At 41.0% G+C, this 15,803-nt stretch overlaps 2 protein-coding genes and 1 long non-coding RNA gene across 3 annotated transcripts; 1 reads left to right on the forward strand and 2 right to left on the reverse strand.

The window, feature by feature from the left end:
- Positions 1–6,860: 6,860 nt before the first annotated feature.
- LOC137940250 (BTB/POZ domain-containing protein At1g55760) lies at positions 6,861–9,853 on the forward strand. The gene is made up of 4 exons (XM_068785198.1): positions 6,861–7,266; positions 7,708–7,853; positions 8,286–8,404; positions 9,022–9,853. The coding sequence occupies exons 1-4, from the start codon at positions 7,148–7,150 to the stop codon at positions 9,622–9,624; spliced, it is 987 nt and encodes a 328-aa protein (XP_068641299.1). The 5' UTR covers positions 6,861–7,147; the 3' UTR covers positions 9,625–9,853.
- Positions 9,854–10,521: 668 nt separating this feature from the next.
- Positions 10,522–14,603, reverse strand: LOC137940820 (subtilisin-like protease SBT5.3). Its single transcript, XM_068785944.1, has 11 exons — positions 14,526–14,603; positions 13,875–13,984; positions 13,680–13,777; positions 13,381–13,545; positions 13,061–13,166; positions 12,215–12,755; positions 12,010–12,104; positions 11,669–11,914; positions 11,466–11,580; positions 11,148–11,361; positions 10,522–11,051 (listed from the first exon to the last, which is right to left on the reverse strand). Exons 1-11 carry the CDS (start codon positions 14,601–14,603, stop codon positions 10,522–10,524), a joined length of 2,298 nt encoding a protein of 765 aa, XP_068642045.1.
- A 577-nt stretch (positions 14,604–15,180) lies between these two features.
- On the reverse strand, positions 15,181–15,618 carry LOC137940268 (uncharacterized). Its single transcript, XR_011110312.1, has 2 exons — positions 15,537–15,618; positions 15,181–15,457 (listed from the first exon to the last, which is right to left on the reverse strand). It is a non-coding gene; the product is annotated as an uncharacterized lncRNA (long non-coding RNA).
- Between the last annotated feature and the right edge of the window lie 185 nt (positions 15,619–15,803).

The following is a 15,803-nucleotide window of genomic DNA, read 5'->3' on the forward strand; positions in this document are numbered from 1 at the left end:
ATCCCCTTCCATTAGGAAGTAGATTATTTAAATATAAATTTTTAATTTACTAAGTTTTATTAATATAAATAATTTTTTATCAATAAATAAAATAATAGTAATTTAGTTCATAATTTTTATATAACCAAATTTGTGTTATATATTATTTCAAATTTAAATTTATTTTATTCACAGCTTAAATTTTGTTGTATTTGATCTTTTAAATTTTATACCAAGCACTAAACAATGATCAATAAATATTTATTGAAATAATATAAATTATAAATATTTAATAAAAATATCTACTAAATTACTTTCATAAATTGATCAAAATTTTAATTTATTAAATTAAATTAATTTTCTAAGTAAATAAAATAGTGATTAATATAGTTTATAATTATTTATTAACCTAAAGTTAATTAATTTAATTGATTTAATTGTTAATTAAATTCATAATTAATTGATCCATCACCCAAGCATTCTTATCTTTAAAAAATTTAAGTGCTCAATACATAAATTTTAAATAATATATATTTTAAAAAGATTTTTTGGAATTTTTATTTAGTGGTATCAAATGTGCATGAGTCCCCATTTATTATCTTTCTAAGAAATCCATTTATTAACATTTTCTTAGATATGTTCTATATAATCTCACTAATAAAATAAATAGCATCGATTTTGACTACGGCATTTCTACTGTTCCAAAGAGATGAAATTTTCAGGACACACGACGAGCTTCACGTGGAAGGCCTGAAGGAGGTTCTGTCACGCCTTCCGGGGACAAGGTACTCTTTCGGCGAAGATGTGCGCCGTATGCCAACAGGTCTGGAGAAAGGAAGTCTTCTCGGTTGTACGACGCGTGGCCTTCATTAGATCATCAGGCTGCAGTCATCCGAGTTAGCCATATCTGACTCCTTTCCGTAGGAAATTTTCCGCCAAACCGACATTTTCAATCTTCAAACCGACCTAATCCACTCTGATTAAGGACAGGTTTGGATGGCTCGCGACACGGCTCTAATTGGTGTGCCCACCGGGACTCTTGCTGATGCTCTCCAGGCTTCTCTCTTCGACGACCACTAACAGAAAGCAACGAACGCACGGGGAGCCCACCGGGGATGCTTGCAGATGCCGCTCCCTCACACTAACGGTAGAGACGAAGACTGCGAGAGCCACGGTACTGTAACAAGTCCAGCAAGCCGACGTATGCTCTCTACCTATTCGATTCATTTTCCTCGTTCCACCTAAAAAATTAGGCTCGCTGCGTAACTCACAGAGGTTGCTTCTCTTATTTCTTTTTTTTGACCCGACAACATCGTCCCTTTCGCTGCGACTATTCCACGAGTGCAATGTGAGATTTGGTTGGTATTAGCGTCTTGCCTTGGAACTCCCATGCCCATATATATATATGCAGAGGGTAAGTTGGATGGTACATCGTCCACTTGCCGGGATTTCCTGTATTACCTAGCTTTGGAAAGTTTCTCCTGTTGTAACTGAGGCCCGGAGGAAAGAATTCAAATCGCGTAGTTCCGCAAGTGATCAAGAAGATGAAGGTAATAAGCTATGAATGTGGAACTCTCCTTTAAATTTAGGGATTATGCATATTCTCTTACTCCCCGGGTTTGATTCTATTGCAGCAAAAGATAGTCCTGAAGTTGCAGATGTGTGATCCCAAGACTCGTAGCAAGGCCATGAAAGTTGTAGTTGGTGTTCCAGGTAAAACCTCATTATCCAAGTCTTTTCAAGGTCTCCAAACACAAAGGGATTTTGTTCGCAAGCATTGTGGCGTGTTCACTTCCGAGTGATCATATTTCAGCTTCGGGTCTGTTCATTGTAATTAACTGGTTTTAGTGGCGCTATTGCAGGAGTGCTATCAGCAGCTATTGAAGGCGAGGAGAAAAACAAAATTGTTGTAATTGGGGAGGGAGTCGATTCTATTTATTTGACAACGCTTCTCAGGAAGAACATGGGTTTTACGGAACTCGTTAGTGTCACCCCAATGGACCAGAAGAAGAAGAAGCAGGAGAATGATTACAGATCATATGATGAAACCAAGACCGTTAAACCAACAGTTTGGGCTAACCAAGCTAGTGTTCCACATTATATATACCACGTTCAAGAACCACATAATGACCCTTGTTCTATCATGTGAACTGATACAGATGTTCAACTATCAAGAGAGGCAAGCACAGATCCTGCTCTTCCATTAGTTATGCAGATTGGAATTTGCCATAAAAAAATATAGTTAATCAGGTGGAGAACTCAAATCCTTGCATGTCGATGTTCCAGTTTTATCACAGAAGCCATTGAATCTATCTTCTCAAATCCTTTGAAAGTACTGTTCCAGTTCCTTGTCGCCTTCCTGTGACAAGGAACTCAAATCCTTGCATGTTTATGTTCGATAGTCTATGCACCCAGCGGCGAACAGTAACCTTGGATCAATCTTCTGATAATTGTAAAAGATTGAACTTGATCACTGGAGTAATCAGCTTGTTGACTGTCCCAACAAACAGTAGTGTATATAATCACCTGTACTTCAGTTAAAAAGCAGATCACATTGGAACAGAAAAATCTGTTTCCATCTGCTAAAAGAGTTGTGTGGCAATGGAATTAAAGAAAAACATAAGCACAAGATGTTAAAACTGCTCCTTTTCTGATCGAGCTATCATGAGAGGCAAAAAGAAAACTCGTATTGGAAAAACAGAGAGAACTGCAAGTAATCTTTCTTGTTTCACCCATTTGAATAATGACATTAGAGGAGATATTAATTCATAGCGTGCATTGGCAAGACAAAACTCACGGAAATTGCAGATATTTTAGAAGAAAAATTAGTCACCTGAACCTGCAATATGCATTTCTATTTGGGTCTGCATGGCTCCCCTTATGCCAACTAGGAAGTGTATCAACCTTCTTGACAAGCTTCTTAGATGGCATTCAGGGAGCCAGGCAGATCGATTACAGGTTAGTCATTACTCCATCTGAGCCTTCTGCTTACCGAGAGACTTGCCAAGCCTCTCTACCTACAGAGTCCAGAAAGAAGAGTTTAACGTTACATCTGGGTGTATGATAATCAGATTCAGAGAAATATATACCCAAAAATGAATTACTTAATCACATCCACGCAAACAGTACTTTGCAAAGCTAAAAAAGAAACAGTTTTCGTTGCTGTGTTGAGGATTTCGAGTACAGGGATGTAATGAAACAGGTGTTTTAACAATTACCCATAAAAAAACTGTATCCTGAGATAATTAAACAACAAGAAGCCCCATAAAACTTCATAGAGCTACACTGGGGTGACTGATGAGCCTCCTGAATCAGATTTTTTCTGGTCTAAGCCGAGGCGAAAATAGTTTCTAAATTGAAGCAGTCGACTTGTGCAGTCAGCGACACTGACTTCCCAGACAAGTTATTAAAAATTGCAATAAGATGTAATTGATGCTATTACTGATAACTACACACTTAATGGACCTATCTAAGAATTGAACAACTATCGACTTTTCACAGAGCTTCGAAAAGAAGATAAGCTTGCTGAAACCAGGCCTGCAGTCTATACTCAGCAACGAAAAGAGGATTATCCAGCTGAAACCAGAGAAAACTTAAGATGTAAAGAGAAGAAATTAGCTCAATTGAACTCACAATCTCTTGTTCGCAGCAAAATATGGAGCAAAACTCCGTGCGCTGTGATGCAAGAAGCAGAAGTTTGAGGAAATTGGAGAGACATCGATCCGAAATTGGTCTGTTTCTCTTCGGCTCAGCCCCTCTCCCATTCTCGCCGTATTTCGATAAATGGCTGCAATTTAAAGATTGAAAAAGGAGAAAGTGAAGAAGAGGAAAGACAATAGAAAATCCATGATAGGATGAAAGGCAGCTATTGGAGAAGGGCGGCAGCAGGCCTTTATTTCAACAACATTTGGACGAGTCGAGCCAAAGCAAACCTGGGTTTTGCAGGAAACAGAGTTTGGAGTTTTCTCCCACCGGAAGAAGGTTGGCACTGGCAGTCTGCAGTCTGCAGTCTGCATCTTTATTCAAAATTCCCAATGTTCAGTGTCGAATTCTTTTTTCTTTCACCGACAAGTTGACCGGAATCTGACCGCTTCTGGACGGAGAATGAACGAGAAACGATTAACGATTAACGATTAACGAATTCCTTGACGTCCGTCGGAAGAATATATTTGTCACCAGAGATTTTTTGCAGAAACTTAACAAGAGAGTCAGATGAGAGCTCTCCGTATTCCTACAATCCTCTTCCATCCCCACTCAACGAGCTTCTTATGTGAAATGTATAGAACGAAATAATGTGCTTCCACCAAAAGAAATATTTAAAAAATTTTAAAAAGTGACAAAAGAATAAAGTTATCCTTCTCTTTCGGCTCGGTAGGAAATAGATTTAAATACAGAGGACCGAGGGAGTAAATACTAATTACTGGATGACTTACAGTGGGTCCCAAGAGAACGTGGGAACTGACCACGTGTCTTACAGCGGTCGTGAAGCCGCCGCGAAAACCGGACTTGACTTCCAATTTAAATTGGGTTAGTAATGGTGTCCGCGACTTGACTGCTATCATCACAAGTCAAATCTGTCAAACCAAATTGAAGCTGCTTGCTTCAATTCCAATCGAACCCCTTCGATTCCGTCCCGCAGGTTCAGCCATTTTTGTGTCGCACAAGGCACAACCTAGAGTTTTTACCCGTCGTTGTGGTTCCAGAAAACTTGGTTAGGTCCTCACTTGCTTGCGTTTTTTTGTTTTTGTTTTTTAAAGTTTCAGGTTTCCGAGTCAGGCCACGGAAGAAGAGAGTTAAAAACTTAAAAAAAGAGAGGAATGATGTAAGCGCTTACATGGGATAAGGAATGTAAGCAAAAGTTACAGAAGAAAGTCCGCGACATGTGAACAAGAAATGGAGAAAAGATGGTGATTGGAGTTGAGCTTCCCCAGGCTGCTTGTCTCCATCTTTCAAGTGGGATAAGTGAAGACAGGAAAGGCTGGAGGCTATTGTTTTCACGATTGTTATTTAGTGATTCCTCTGTCCCCTAATGCCAGAGGGATTAGTCGACCGATTCGATTTGAAACTCGCTGGCTAGTTCTGATTTGTATGAACTGGATCACCGGCTTCAATGTTCCAATTTCCAAATCAAACATGACTTTTGACATTACTCAAAAGGTACAATCTGTCGTCTCGTCTCTATGAGATTCATAATTTGAAGCCACGGTCCATGGGCTCTGAAGTGGGGATGAGGCTTTTGGAGCTTTCAAGGGAACAGCTTTGGGTCAAGTTGCCCACATTTGGGCCGTGGGTACAAAATTAGTTCCAGTCAACCATCCCGTAACAGTCGTATAACATCATTAGTTGCGTCGCATTCGACAGATCCGGCGTTAAGTGTGGTGTCAGGTGGCATTCCAGTTGCCCCTTCACCGACGGCACCGTTACTTATTATTGAAATGGCAGCATCGTCAATCGTTCTTAACACCTTTCAAGTACGGAAAGCACTGTACACTTCCCTTCTTTACCCGCTTTCTTTGAAAGATGGCGATTGAAAAGGGATAATTGACCTCTGTAATGAGACTTTCAAAGGGCTGAAGGCTCACCCTTGGTTCAATAATTGTCTTCAAAGTTCAATTCCGGCCCCATTCCTAATGACAACCAATTCGGTGGAAGCCAGATTTGGACTCCACCTGTCCCTGTTCATGTCATTGAAGGGGCCATTACAAAGAGGTGACCTGACCTCCCATAAGCTGCCACTTCAATGGATCCGCCAACGCCACGATTAGTTGTGGCAGTGACAACTGACAATAAAGTCGGGTTTCACTAAGCCGCTGCTCTGACTATTAATCACGGACAAAACAAGGTTTCAACAATTGGATTAATTCAAAGATGTACTTGAATTAGTTGAGCAGCCTCCCACCAAACGCAGACCCTTTGGATATTTATTTAAACAACAAACATCTCAACGTCAAATCAAAGCTATCAACCAAATAGATAGGCTTGCTTTTCTGGCAAGCCATGTGTTCGGACACGTAACCCAAACCCAATTGCTCACCACCAGACCAGAATGAGATTTTAGATCTCCCTTGTTCGGATAATCGGATTCCTTGTCATCAATCATCGAGTCCAACAGAATCTAAGACGATGCAGCTGATGCGGGCCAACCACGTGGCGTTCAGATTTTTTGTATCAAAACTAGGTAGAAAATCAGTGAAAGCGTGGGTGATCGGAAAACAATTTTCTACTAATGAGCAGCAAGTGGGATCATTGCCTGGAGAGAAACGAAGATTGCTTGCAAAGCTGTAGATTGTAGCCAAAAAAGCTTGAAGATTCCGGTTGGGCTGTCCCACGCAGATACGTTTCTTGTTCACTTGGATCTTCATTATCCCTTCTAAACAATGAAAACAAGCCAAAGGAAGGAATACAAACAAGGCCAAGATTCCAAACTTCCCCAATCAATTTGTACAAGACAAAAATCCTCCAACTTTCTTCCCTCGCGAATTATTATTGCCTGAAACACCCCACTCTCGAATCAAACTCGGGAACTGACCCAGTTACTAATACACCCCGAGTCTGATCAGCCCAAATCAAGCCTCATTCCACCTCCAACTCAAACTCAAATCGCTCCTGCAATTAGGATAACATCGGGGCTCTTAGTCAGAGACCATTTGAAATGGCATAATGACCTAAAGGATATTTTTAAGTAGAAATGTTTCAATTGGGACTTATTAGGAATGAAATTCTTACGACGGGCCCACTGGTATGCGGGTATAGCTTTCCCTGATTTTATGCTTTACTTCGAAGCCTTAAAAGCCATTATTTCTTAATTTATCTTTTATAAAATTAAAAGGAAATAATATAAAAACCGAATCCCCTTCTCCCCTTCCAAGTCGACACAGTCTACTCCAAACAAATCAGCTACGCTCTTTCTCTCTCCCCTCAGTAGCGTAAAGCAATCTGAAGACCCTTGCTTGCACAGAACAACCCCCACAATCGAGCAAAGAGGAGAGGCAATAAAGATAAATCGACTAGGGTGGGGGCTTCATCTTGGAAGTCTTAAGGCAGTCGGAATTTTCCATGATTCTTTCGGGGTCGATCAGTGCAAGCAAACCTGGGAAAGCCCGGAGACTTGTTGGATGGCATCTTCGACTGCATCAATGAGATCACGACGGCACTGGCGTTCGCAAGGATGAGCGATAACGCTTACAGAGTAGAGACCACATCCAGACTGGCCCAATGGAGGATCGACAATCTTGCTTCCTGCACTTATCGGAAATCCGATCCTTTCAGAATGGGAAACTGGAATTGGTTAGGCTCTCTCTCTATTTCTATCCCTTTTCCCGATCATTTAATTTCGAACACAACTATAATCATGTTTTCAGTGTTACACAGCACTGGGTTGCTCCTTTCTTTGCCTTTTTCAATTTTAGGGCTTTACTTCCGGCAGTTATCAAGCGTGGAGATACTGTCATGCGATTGATTTTTTGACCATCCTCTGCTTTCCTGAATATATGATCAAGAAATCTCGGAGAGTTCAGTTCTTTGCCATTTTCATTTTTTAACGTTTATCTTTGACTGGGAAGATGCTGTCAATTGATGAAAACTTTTCTGTAGATCATCGGGTGAAGACCTAAAATTCTTGGCCTTTCTTCTTTGCTAATTACTAAATTACAGATGAATTGCTTGAAACGATGCTCGAAACTCTTCAATATGAAGATTAATACCGTTTATGTTTTGATTTCTTGGAAGGTATTTGTCAGTGGAGAAGAATCGGCTGCTCTACGTTAAGCTGTACCCGGTGATATCGAATCTTAATAAAGACCAGCCACCGATCGCATCTTTCTTCGCTCGAGTCCGTTCTTCACTAGGAGAGAGAAGGACTCTAATTCATCCCGGTTCGTTTCCACTTTCCTCTTTCGTCTCTGCTTTCCTATCTATTCTATTTCAACGTTCCAGAACCTCCATCGGGTCGCCCGTGGCGTTTCCAATTTCCAATCCTGGTATTACACTTGGATGTCGATTCTGCCAACTGACGATAGGGGGTCACGATCGGATGGTCGGGATCATTGGTTGAAACTAGTAACTGCTAACAGCCTGACTTGACGTCGTCATTTCGAAAATAGGCCACTTGGATTTTGAAGTATATGGGCCTGTGGACCTCTATGTCAAAAGTCCAACACTTCGGACTCCCAATTCATTTTTGGTGACTTCGAGCTGCTTGGCTCCGGTGATCTGTACTTCAGGGACAGGGCTGCACAATTTTTGTTTAAATTCCAGAATTAATGGATGGAATTTGTGCTAATATCTCTCGTGTTTTTTGAAAGTAGGAATCAAAGACAAACAGCTCAAGAACAACGACGATTTTGTGTGGCCGATTGAGACTCTTCTCGCAGGGAAATTCGTCATCGACATTGAGTTCGTGGATCTGAAAACCGCTAGCACTGACGTAAGCCTCTTGCCCTTACGATTCTTCTTCTTCTTAATTCTCGGATGAAACTGTGATCATTCGTAATTTAGAATAGCAACGTTGAAGATATTTTATTGGAAGGTAGAAAACAAAACACGGTTGTTGACTAAAATTTTTCAGTATCTGTGTTATTTTTTAGTAAGGGAAAATTTGTTTTGATTTTTTTTTATTCTTTTTACCATTAAGAAATGTTAAAAAGAATAAAAAACTTTTAAAAATAAACCCTAAAGTCACTTTACCTTTTACTTTTAATCTTATTTTCATTGGTTATAAAATTAATTTATTTCTAGTGTAAATACGATTTAATTTTCCTTTGTTTATTATAGTGGCACAAATGCAAGAAAACTGGTCAAAATAAAAATTTTCCACAGCACTAACCCGCTTCCAATTGAGGTCAAGTCCAATACCTCTGAGAGGCTGTCATGGGAATTCAGGGCCCAAAGGGTTTTCAGTCAGCATATGTCTCTGAGTATCTTATCATTTTCTCTACCAACCACCTTTTGAAATATATTCTTACTGGATCATCTTCTGGTTTCTAGTTTCTGAATCACCTGCATCTTTCTTAGTAGCAATTTCTTGTGCTTGAATCGAAGCAGGGAAGTGAGCCTTCGTCCATCTGGGCCAAAGGTTTCATCGACTCTCGTTCCAGTGTAACGGCTCTGTCTTCGCTTGGCCGAATGCTATCTGAAGATATCCACACGGACATCACCATTAATGCTTCAGATGGAAGCATCAAGGCTCATCGTTCTGTTCTTGCCACGAGATCACCCGTCTTCAGAAGCATGTTCTCACACAATCTCAAGGAGAAGGAACTGTCCACCATTGAGATCTCCGATATGTCCATTGAATCCTGTCAGGCTTTCCTTAATTACATCTATGGTAACATCCAGCACGAGGAGTTTCTAACTCACAGGCTTGCGCTTCTGAGGGCTGCTGATAAGTACGACATTGATGATCTTAAGGAGGCTTGCCATGATAGCCTTTTGGAAGATATCGACACGAAAAATGTTCTCGAAAGGCTCCAGAATGCATCTCTCTATCGGCTACCTATACTCAAGAGTTGCTGCCTCCGGTACCTCGTCAACTTTGGGAAGATATTCGATATTCGGGATGAATTTAATGCTTTCCTGCAATTTGCTGATAGGGAACTGATTACAGAGGTTTTTCAAGAAGTTTTAGCTGCCTGGAAAGGTTTCTAAAGTTTTAATGAAAACCAAACAAGGAAGAAGAAAAACCGGTTGTTCGTTCATAAACAGTGTGCTGTTTGGTACTTGAATCCCTCTGGTTAGCAGTGAAATCGTCGAAGATGGGTAGCTGAACAGGATTTGTTTTCTATAAAGGAAATTCCTTTTTTTTTTTTTTTTTTTTTGTTGTTGTTGTTGTTGTTTTTTCATCTTCTATCTATCTCATTAAATTTTATATAACCGATGTATAGTTCTGATTGAATGAAAAGACCCACCCAGTGCAAAAACTTCTTCTTGTCTTTGAAATTGCTCAATGTAATGATACTTGGGCCAAATAAGGCAAGAACCAGGAAACGGATCTACCTCCAATAAATACTTGTATCGGTCATGTAATGAATTAAAAAAAAAAAACGAGTGGTAAAAGGAACGAACAGAGAAGACGACCTGATGTTAGTAGGTTGAGTTAAATGGAACCAAACCTGATGAGATTTTCTCCTCATCCTAGTAGGGCAGGGGGATAAGTGAAGTATGTACCAACTACACAAACAATCCAACAGAGAAACAAAGAAAGAGGGATGAATCTGAAGAGCTAAAAAGCAGCCAGCAAGTTACCGTGTCCCCTTTTCCTCTTGCAAGGAGTTTGTCGAAAAGAAATTATTTCCTAATGTCTCTGTAATAAAAATTATTTCGAGAATCACATCTGAGAGTGCAAATTCTATCTTGAGAATCGTTAATAAAAGTCTCTTTTACCTTCAATTATCTGTCTTCAATTTTTTTGTAAGTGTGAGGCTCACTTTTGCAACCCAGAAATAAGATCACTTACACAAATCCCCGCCAAACACCTAACTTAAACTGACTAGAACCCAACAGGAAAATCGAGTATCTGGTCTCAATTGAACTGAGATACGTTTCTCATGAAACCACAATAGGACTTCGCACATAGTGGAGACCGTCGGACCATATGATTCTCCCGTAAACGTAATCACCACCCATCCTCCCATATTTGGGAGCCAGAATCATCTTGTAGCTCTTCTCCTCGCCCATCTTTTCAAACGTCAAGCTCTTCGGTTCAACCGACACAGATACTCCTTCAGGATTCTCCAATCGAAGCTTGTACGTTCCTGGCGTGCCCACATTCTTCAGCGTTCGAGTAACAGTTGTGGATTTACGGAGATTAGGGACAGTGATTGAGGGGTAGTTCATGTCCAGAATACTCCATTTCTCTGGGCATTTGTATCCTTGTTTGATAAAAGAGGCCATCTGGGAGGAGTTGTAGCCATAATTGCATAGGAAATTTAAGTAGTCAGTGGTAGAGATGTCGTAAACAAGGCCGGGATCTTGTGCACGGTTGGGTCGGATGTGACCGCCGCCGTAGCTGAACGGCGTGGCCTTCACTAGAGAAGCGTTTCTCATTGGCTCCATCGCATTATCCCTTGATCTTGCTGTGAATGAGAGACACAAATACAAACTGTAATAAGAAGGGTGAAACGGACGCTAATGTTAGCTTACATTGGAGCCTACGCCGTACTTAAAATCACCTGTTGTCATGATTGCGGAACGCATCATTGAAGGGCTCCAATCTGGGTGAAGTGTTTTGAGAAGTCCCACGACGCCGGCGACGTGAGGACAAGCCATGGACGTGCCAGAATCGAGATTGAAGGCCACTCGCCTGTAGTCAAGGGGATCGGAAGTAGGGTTAGCTACTTCAGAGAAGGCCGCAAGGACTGACACTCCAGGTGCAGTTACATCAGGCTGCAAAAGAGTTATGCTACAGTCAGTAGAGTAAAAGAGGGCACTCGTTGAAATTGTTAGGCAGGAAAAGAGGATTGGCGAGGTATTCCGCTATCGGTGTTTACCTTGAGGATCTCCGGGGTTATGGTGTTTGGACCTTGAGAAGAAAATCCCGCCATGATTGGAGATGGTTTATATCCAAAAGTCGTTCTTACAGGCTCTATAAAAGCGACGGGTGACCTTAAAAAAAGAAGAAATAGAGGAAAATTCATCACTATAAGCATGGTCGAAGTAGGTGATTATGATTAATTGAACAGGGGAGACTGACTTTGTGGAATTGATATAGGCATAAAGATCAAGACCATCTGCATAACTGATGTGCGTAGCAGGGAGGAAGTGTGCGTCAGTGTCCACAGAGTTTCCGGTCTCCTCATCATTGGCAAGGATCATTCCTACGCCGCCAGCGAGCTGAACTGCTAGACCCTTGTCCAGCTTGAAATTCAAACCACGAAGACAAGCCACCACTTTTCCTTTCACCTTCTGCGGGTCGAGGGCACCTATGAAACAAAATTGTCTGGAAAACAAAAGCCGTATATTAGAAATGCGAAAAACACTATAGACATCCTTGATGAGAAAGACAAGAAGATGATTCTTCAGTTAGGTGCTTACGCAGCAGTTGCATTTGCAGTGTCAAGCTTTGCATCAATGGAGTTGATTAAAGGATGATACTTTTGCTGCATGTGCCCGCTTGAAAGACTCTGTCCCTGTGGCTCGACAAAAAACAGGAATCGTAAATACTAGAACAAATAACAAATAACAAAAAAAAAAAAAATCAGAAAGGAGACAAACCAGCGAGGCCTATGAGTGAGATAACCTGGAGTTGTTTGTGATTGCCGAGGTTAGCAGCGGAGGTGAAAGACCTGTCCAAAGTGCTGGCCCCTACAGTGATAATCCAAGGGGCGAGATTGGTGACAGTTCCAGGCGTGGGCCCGTCATTTCCAGCAGCACAAACGACAACGATCCCCTGCTGAACGGCGTGGAAAGACCCGATGGCGATTCCATCTTGGAAATAGGCTTCCGTGTCTCCACCAAGAGAAACGGAGATGACGTCGACGCCGTCATGGATGGCCTGATCGAAGGCCGCAATAATGTCGGTGTCTTCGCAATTCACGTTACCACTAGGTTTTTCGGCCCAACAGACCTTGTAAGATGCGACACGGGCGCGGGGAGAGCCACCCTTGGCGGTGCCGTTGGCATTGCCGAAGATGTTCGCATTGGCAACAAATGCGCCTCCGGCCGTCGACAGAGTGTGGCTCCCATGACCATCTGTATCGCGTGGAACCCGCTCTGAGGCGTTCAGTGGCGAGTCATAGGCTTCGAAGCCCTTGCTGTATGACCTCATTCCGATCAGTTTCCTGCCCACGCATTGCCAAACCGTCAGTCGGAAGTAAAACTGGACAAGGAGGTGCATATTATGGAGTATCGAGAAAATGAGTTTCTTCAACGAGGATACAAACGTAACGAAGCACGCAGACTTCCAGTGGTTCTTGTAATGAAATGGAAACAGAAAACAGCAATAGTCCCATTTAGATAATCGGCCATTTCCAAAAAATTAGCGAAGAAGAAGCAATTGGTCGCTGACTCTTGACATAGAAGTTAAAGAGTAGTCTCGGATCAAAGAGTCTCAAATCGTAACAGCTTCGAGAGGAAGAAAAACAACCTGTTGCAGTGAGTTCCTGTAGAGTCACTCTCACATATTCCTTTCCACCTTGAAGGAATGGGTCCCAGTCCATCATCGCTAAAGCTCTTTGATTCAGGCCACACTCCTGTCCACAGGAAAAATCACCATCAAGATGTGAAAACCGATAGCAATCGAAAGTGCAACAGTAGCTCATACGTTCTTCAATCATTAAATGAGTAAGTTATTGATGAAATTAAGATGTAATCTCGTTGCTTTCCATGGAAGAAGAAGTTGACTTAAATAAAGAAGATTCGAAAGTAAAGCGCACGTCGCCGATGGAAACAACAAAAGCATTATACCAGAATCAATATTGGCAATAATTGTATCTTCGCCAAATCTGGCATTAATCCATATGGAACCAGCTGGAACTGTGCCATCTCTCTCAAGATCCATAAAAGCCCAAGTTCGAGTCGTGTGTAATCTTCTGGTTCTGCTTGCGAAAACTGATACGACATTCGGGTGGCCTACGGATTCAAGGAAGAAGCAGAGATCAGGAAAAGCCAGGGCCGTAAGGCCAAGTTGCCACATGAATTATGGATAAAATAAATATTCATTTTTCTCTTCGAACGACATGATTTTTACAAAAATTTCTTCTTACGTGCAATAGCCTTTGCTTCTTCTTCTTCCAGATACGCAGCAAACCCATTTATATGTTTTGTGTAGGAGTAGATGAGAGCTTCTTGCGCCTTCTCAATGCTGGACGGGATGCAATGGCACATATGAGAATCCGGAGAGCAGGGCGGCAAGGCGCATATGTATATATATATTTATTTATAAGCTCTTCCTTGTTTACCTTCCCAGATATGATCCCAGAAAGCTATGATGTGACTCAGTCGCTTGTTCGTACTCGACTGAAGAAGCTTCAGGACCGTGAGAATGTCCTCCCAGGTAGACTACAAAAGACTGCAACGATCATTAGATGAAAATCAAAATCTCAACGAGAGAAAAGCCAGAAAAGATATGTCAGAACAATGCAGGCGTTACTAAAAATTCAATGTCAATAAAAATAAATTTAGCCTGAAAATGAATTCGTCGCGGGTTACGCGGCTTATACAGTTTCAACTGCTCCGAACCCAGCTCCATGAAGAAAAATGAAAAGAGAAAAACGAAAAGAGAAACATAATGATGAAATTTTTTAGAGAAAGGATTAGAAAGAGTGAGAAGAAAACGAAGTTTGTTTTCTTAGTTGAGTTTCTATTATTTTCGAAGAAATCGTATCTTGAACAAAGGAAAACCCATGATATATTTAAAAAAGATGTGGGACATCACCACAAATAGATCGATCAACTCTTTAAAATGAAAATATTTGATATTTGTCCATCACAACTGAAACTTGTGAATGAAAGATCGTAGAATTGACAACAAGTTAGTAGCTATTGAAAAAAGAAAATGTCAAGATTTGAAGCAGAAAATGAATCAAAACATGAGTTGTTCAATTGCTTGCCTTTTTCAAAGCAAACACTGGCGTCTGGAGCAGAACCAGAGAGAGTAAACAGACAAAGAGAAAACGAGAGAACCCCATATTCGCCACTATTTTTTCTTCCCCCTTCTGTAATCTGTATCTCTCAGAGAAGTTTATTTTGTCACTCCCCACTGTATCATCCAAAGAAGCTTACCCTTTTAGCCCGGAGATAAAAAACCAAAAAACGTTTCTAAAGCCAAAACGGATAGCGTTGGAAGGTTTTGGATTTGCTTGACAAAGCTTGTGTTTACTAGTTATACTCTTCAAAAGAAAAACGATTGGATGATTAAGAGAATGAGGATATCACAGTAGAGTTTTAATGAGTATCAGGAGAAATTAGATAAGAGATTACAGGTTCAAAATTCGGGTTAGAAGATGCCCTCCCGAGATTTACGAGCTTCGTGAGTTGTACTGATAACCAAGAAACCTTCCGCGCGATTCAAAGTGACCTTGAGTCTTTTTATCCTTATTCAGAGTGACCAAGAAACCTAATACTAACCTCCTTAATTCAACAGAACCTAAGTTTCTTTAGAATCACTTTATTTAGCCTGGCTGAGGCTGGAACTACGAAGTCCAGACCCTCAACATTTTTGAAGGTCAGACATCGACTGCTGTAATGAAAAGCATAAAAATAGATAAAAAAAAACTCTTTTATTAAACGATTGATGTGAAAATCACATAATATTTGCATTGGTTATTCGCCTCTTACGTGCAATCACAGTAACACTGTTTTCCATCGTTTTTCAGAACACAGTTTGGCGGGCAATCCGTTGGGCATATCAAGTCGTCGTTGAGATTGTAGCCTATGTTACAATCACAGTAACACCGTTTCCCATCGTTCTTCTCTACGCAGTTTGGTGGGCAGGCGTCCGGGCAATACAAGCGGCTGGGCTTGTCGCTGTGTCGCATTCCGCCTTGAAAAAAAATACGTTTAAATTAAATAAATAATATTTTGTCAAAATAAAAAAATATAAAAATTACACTTATCTGCACCTGCATATCCTTGAGCTGCGGCAAGGGAAATGATCAAAAGAACAGCAAGAATCGCCACTACAGTCTTCATTCTGTAATCTCGGTGGATGTCTGTGCAGGCTTACAGATCGATAGCTATTTATAACTGAATAGGGGAGACCAAGAAATCCTCAGCCCTCTTTTTTCCTCTTTTTCCTTCTCCCCTGAAAACCATCTTCTCAAAAAACGGTAATGAATTGGAAGATTGCATTTGAATACTCAGATCTCTCCTTTCTCCTTTCATTTTCT

Source organism: Aristolochia californica, unplaced genomic scaffold (assembly GCF_029961685.1).
Source record: "Aristolochia californica isolate CCGP_79_NKW_82.1479 unplaced genomic scaffold, dmAriCali1.0.hap1 SCAF_9, whole genome shotgun sequence".
In the NCBI taxonomy this organism is placed as follows: Eukaryota; Viridiplantae; Streptophyta; class Magnoliopsida; order Piperales; family Aristolochiaceae; genus Aristolochia; species Aristolochia californica.

Bases quoted from the DNA above. Each gene is read 5' to 3' on its own strand.
- LOC137940820 (XM_068785944.1), bottom strand. From the start codon at position 14,603: ATGGGGTTCTCTCGTTTTCTCTTTGTCTGTTTACTCTCTCTGGTTCTG. The intron at 13,778-13,874 runs GTAAACAAGGAA...CATCCCGTCCAG, and splicing joins CTGGGATCATATCTGGGAAG to CATTGAGAAGGCGCAAGAAG. The intron at 11,915-12,009 runs GTAAGCACCTAA...TTTGTTTTCCAG, and splicing joins ACTGCAAATGCAACTGCTGC to ACAATTTTGTTTCATAGGTG.
- LOC137940250 (XM_068785198.1), top strand. From the start codon at position 7,148: ATGAGCGATAACGCTTACAGAGTAGAGACCACATCCAGACTGGCCCAA. The intron at 7,267-7,707 runs GTTAGGCTCTCT...ATTTCTTGGAAG, and splicing joins AGAATGGGAAACTGGAATTG to GTATTTGTCAGTGGAGAAGA. The intron at 7,854-8,285 runs GTTCGTTTCCAC...TTTTGAAAGTAG, and splicing joins AAGGACTCTAATTCATCCCG to GAATCAAAGACAAACAGCTC.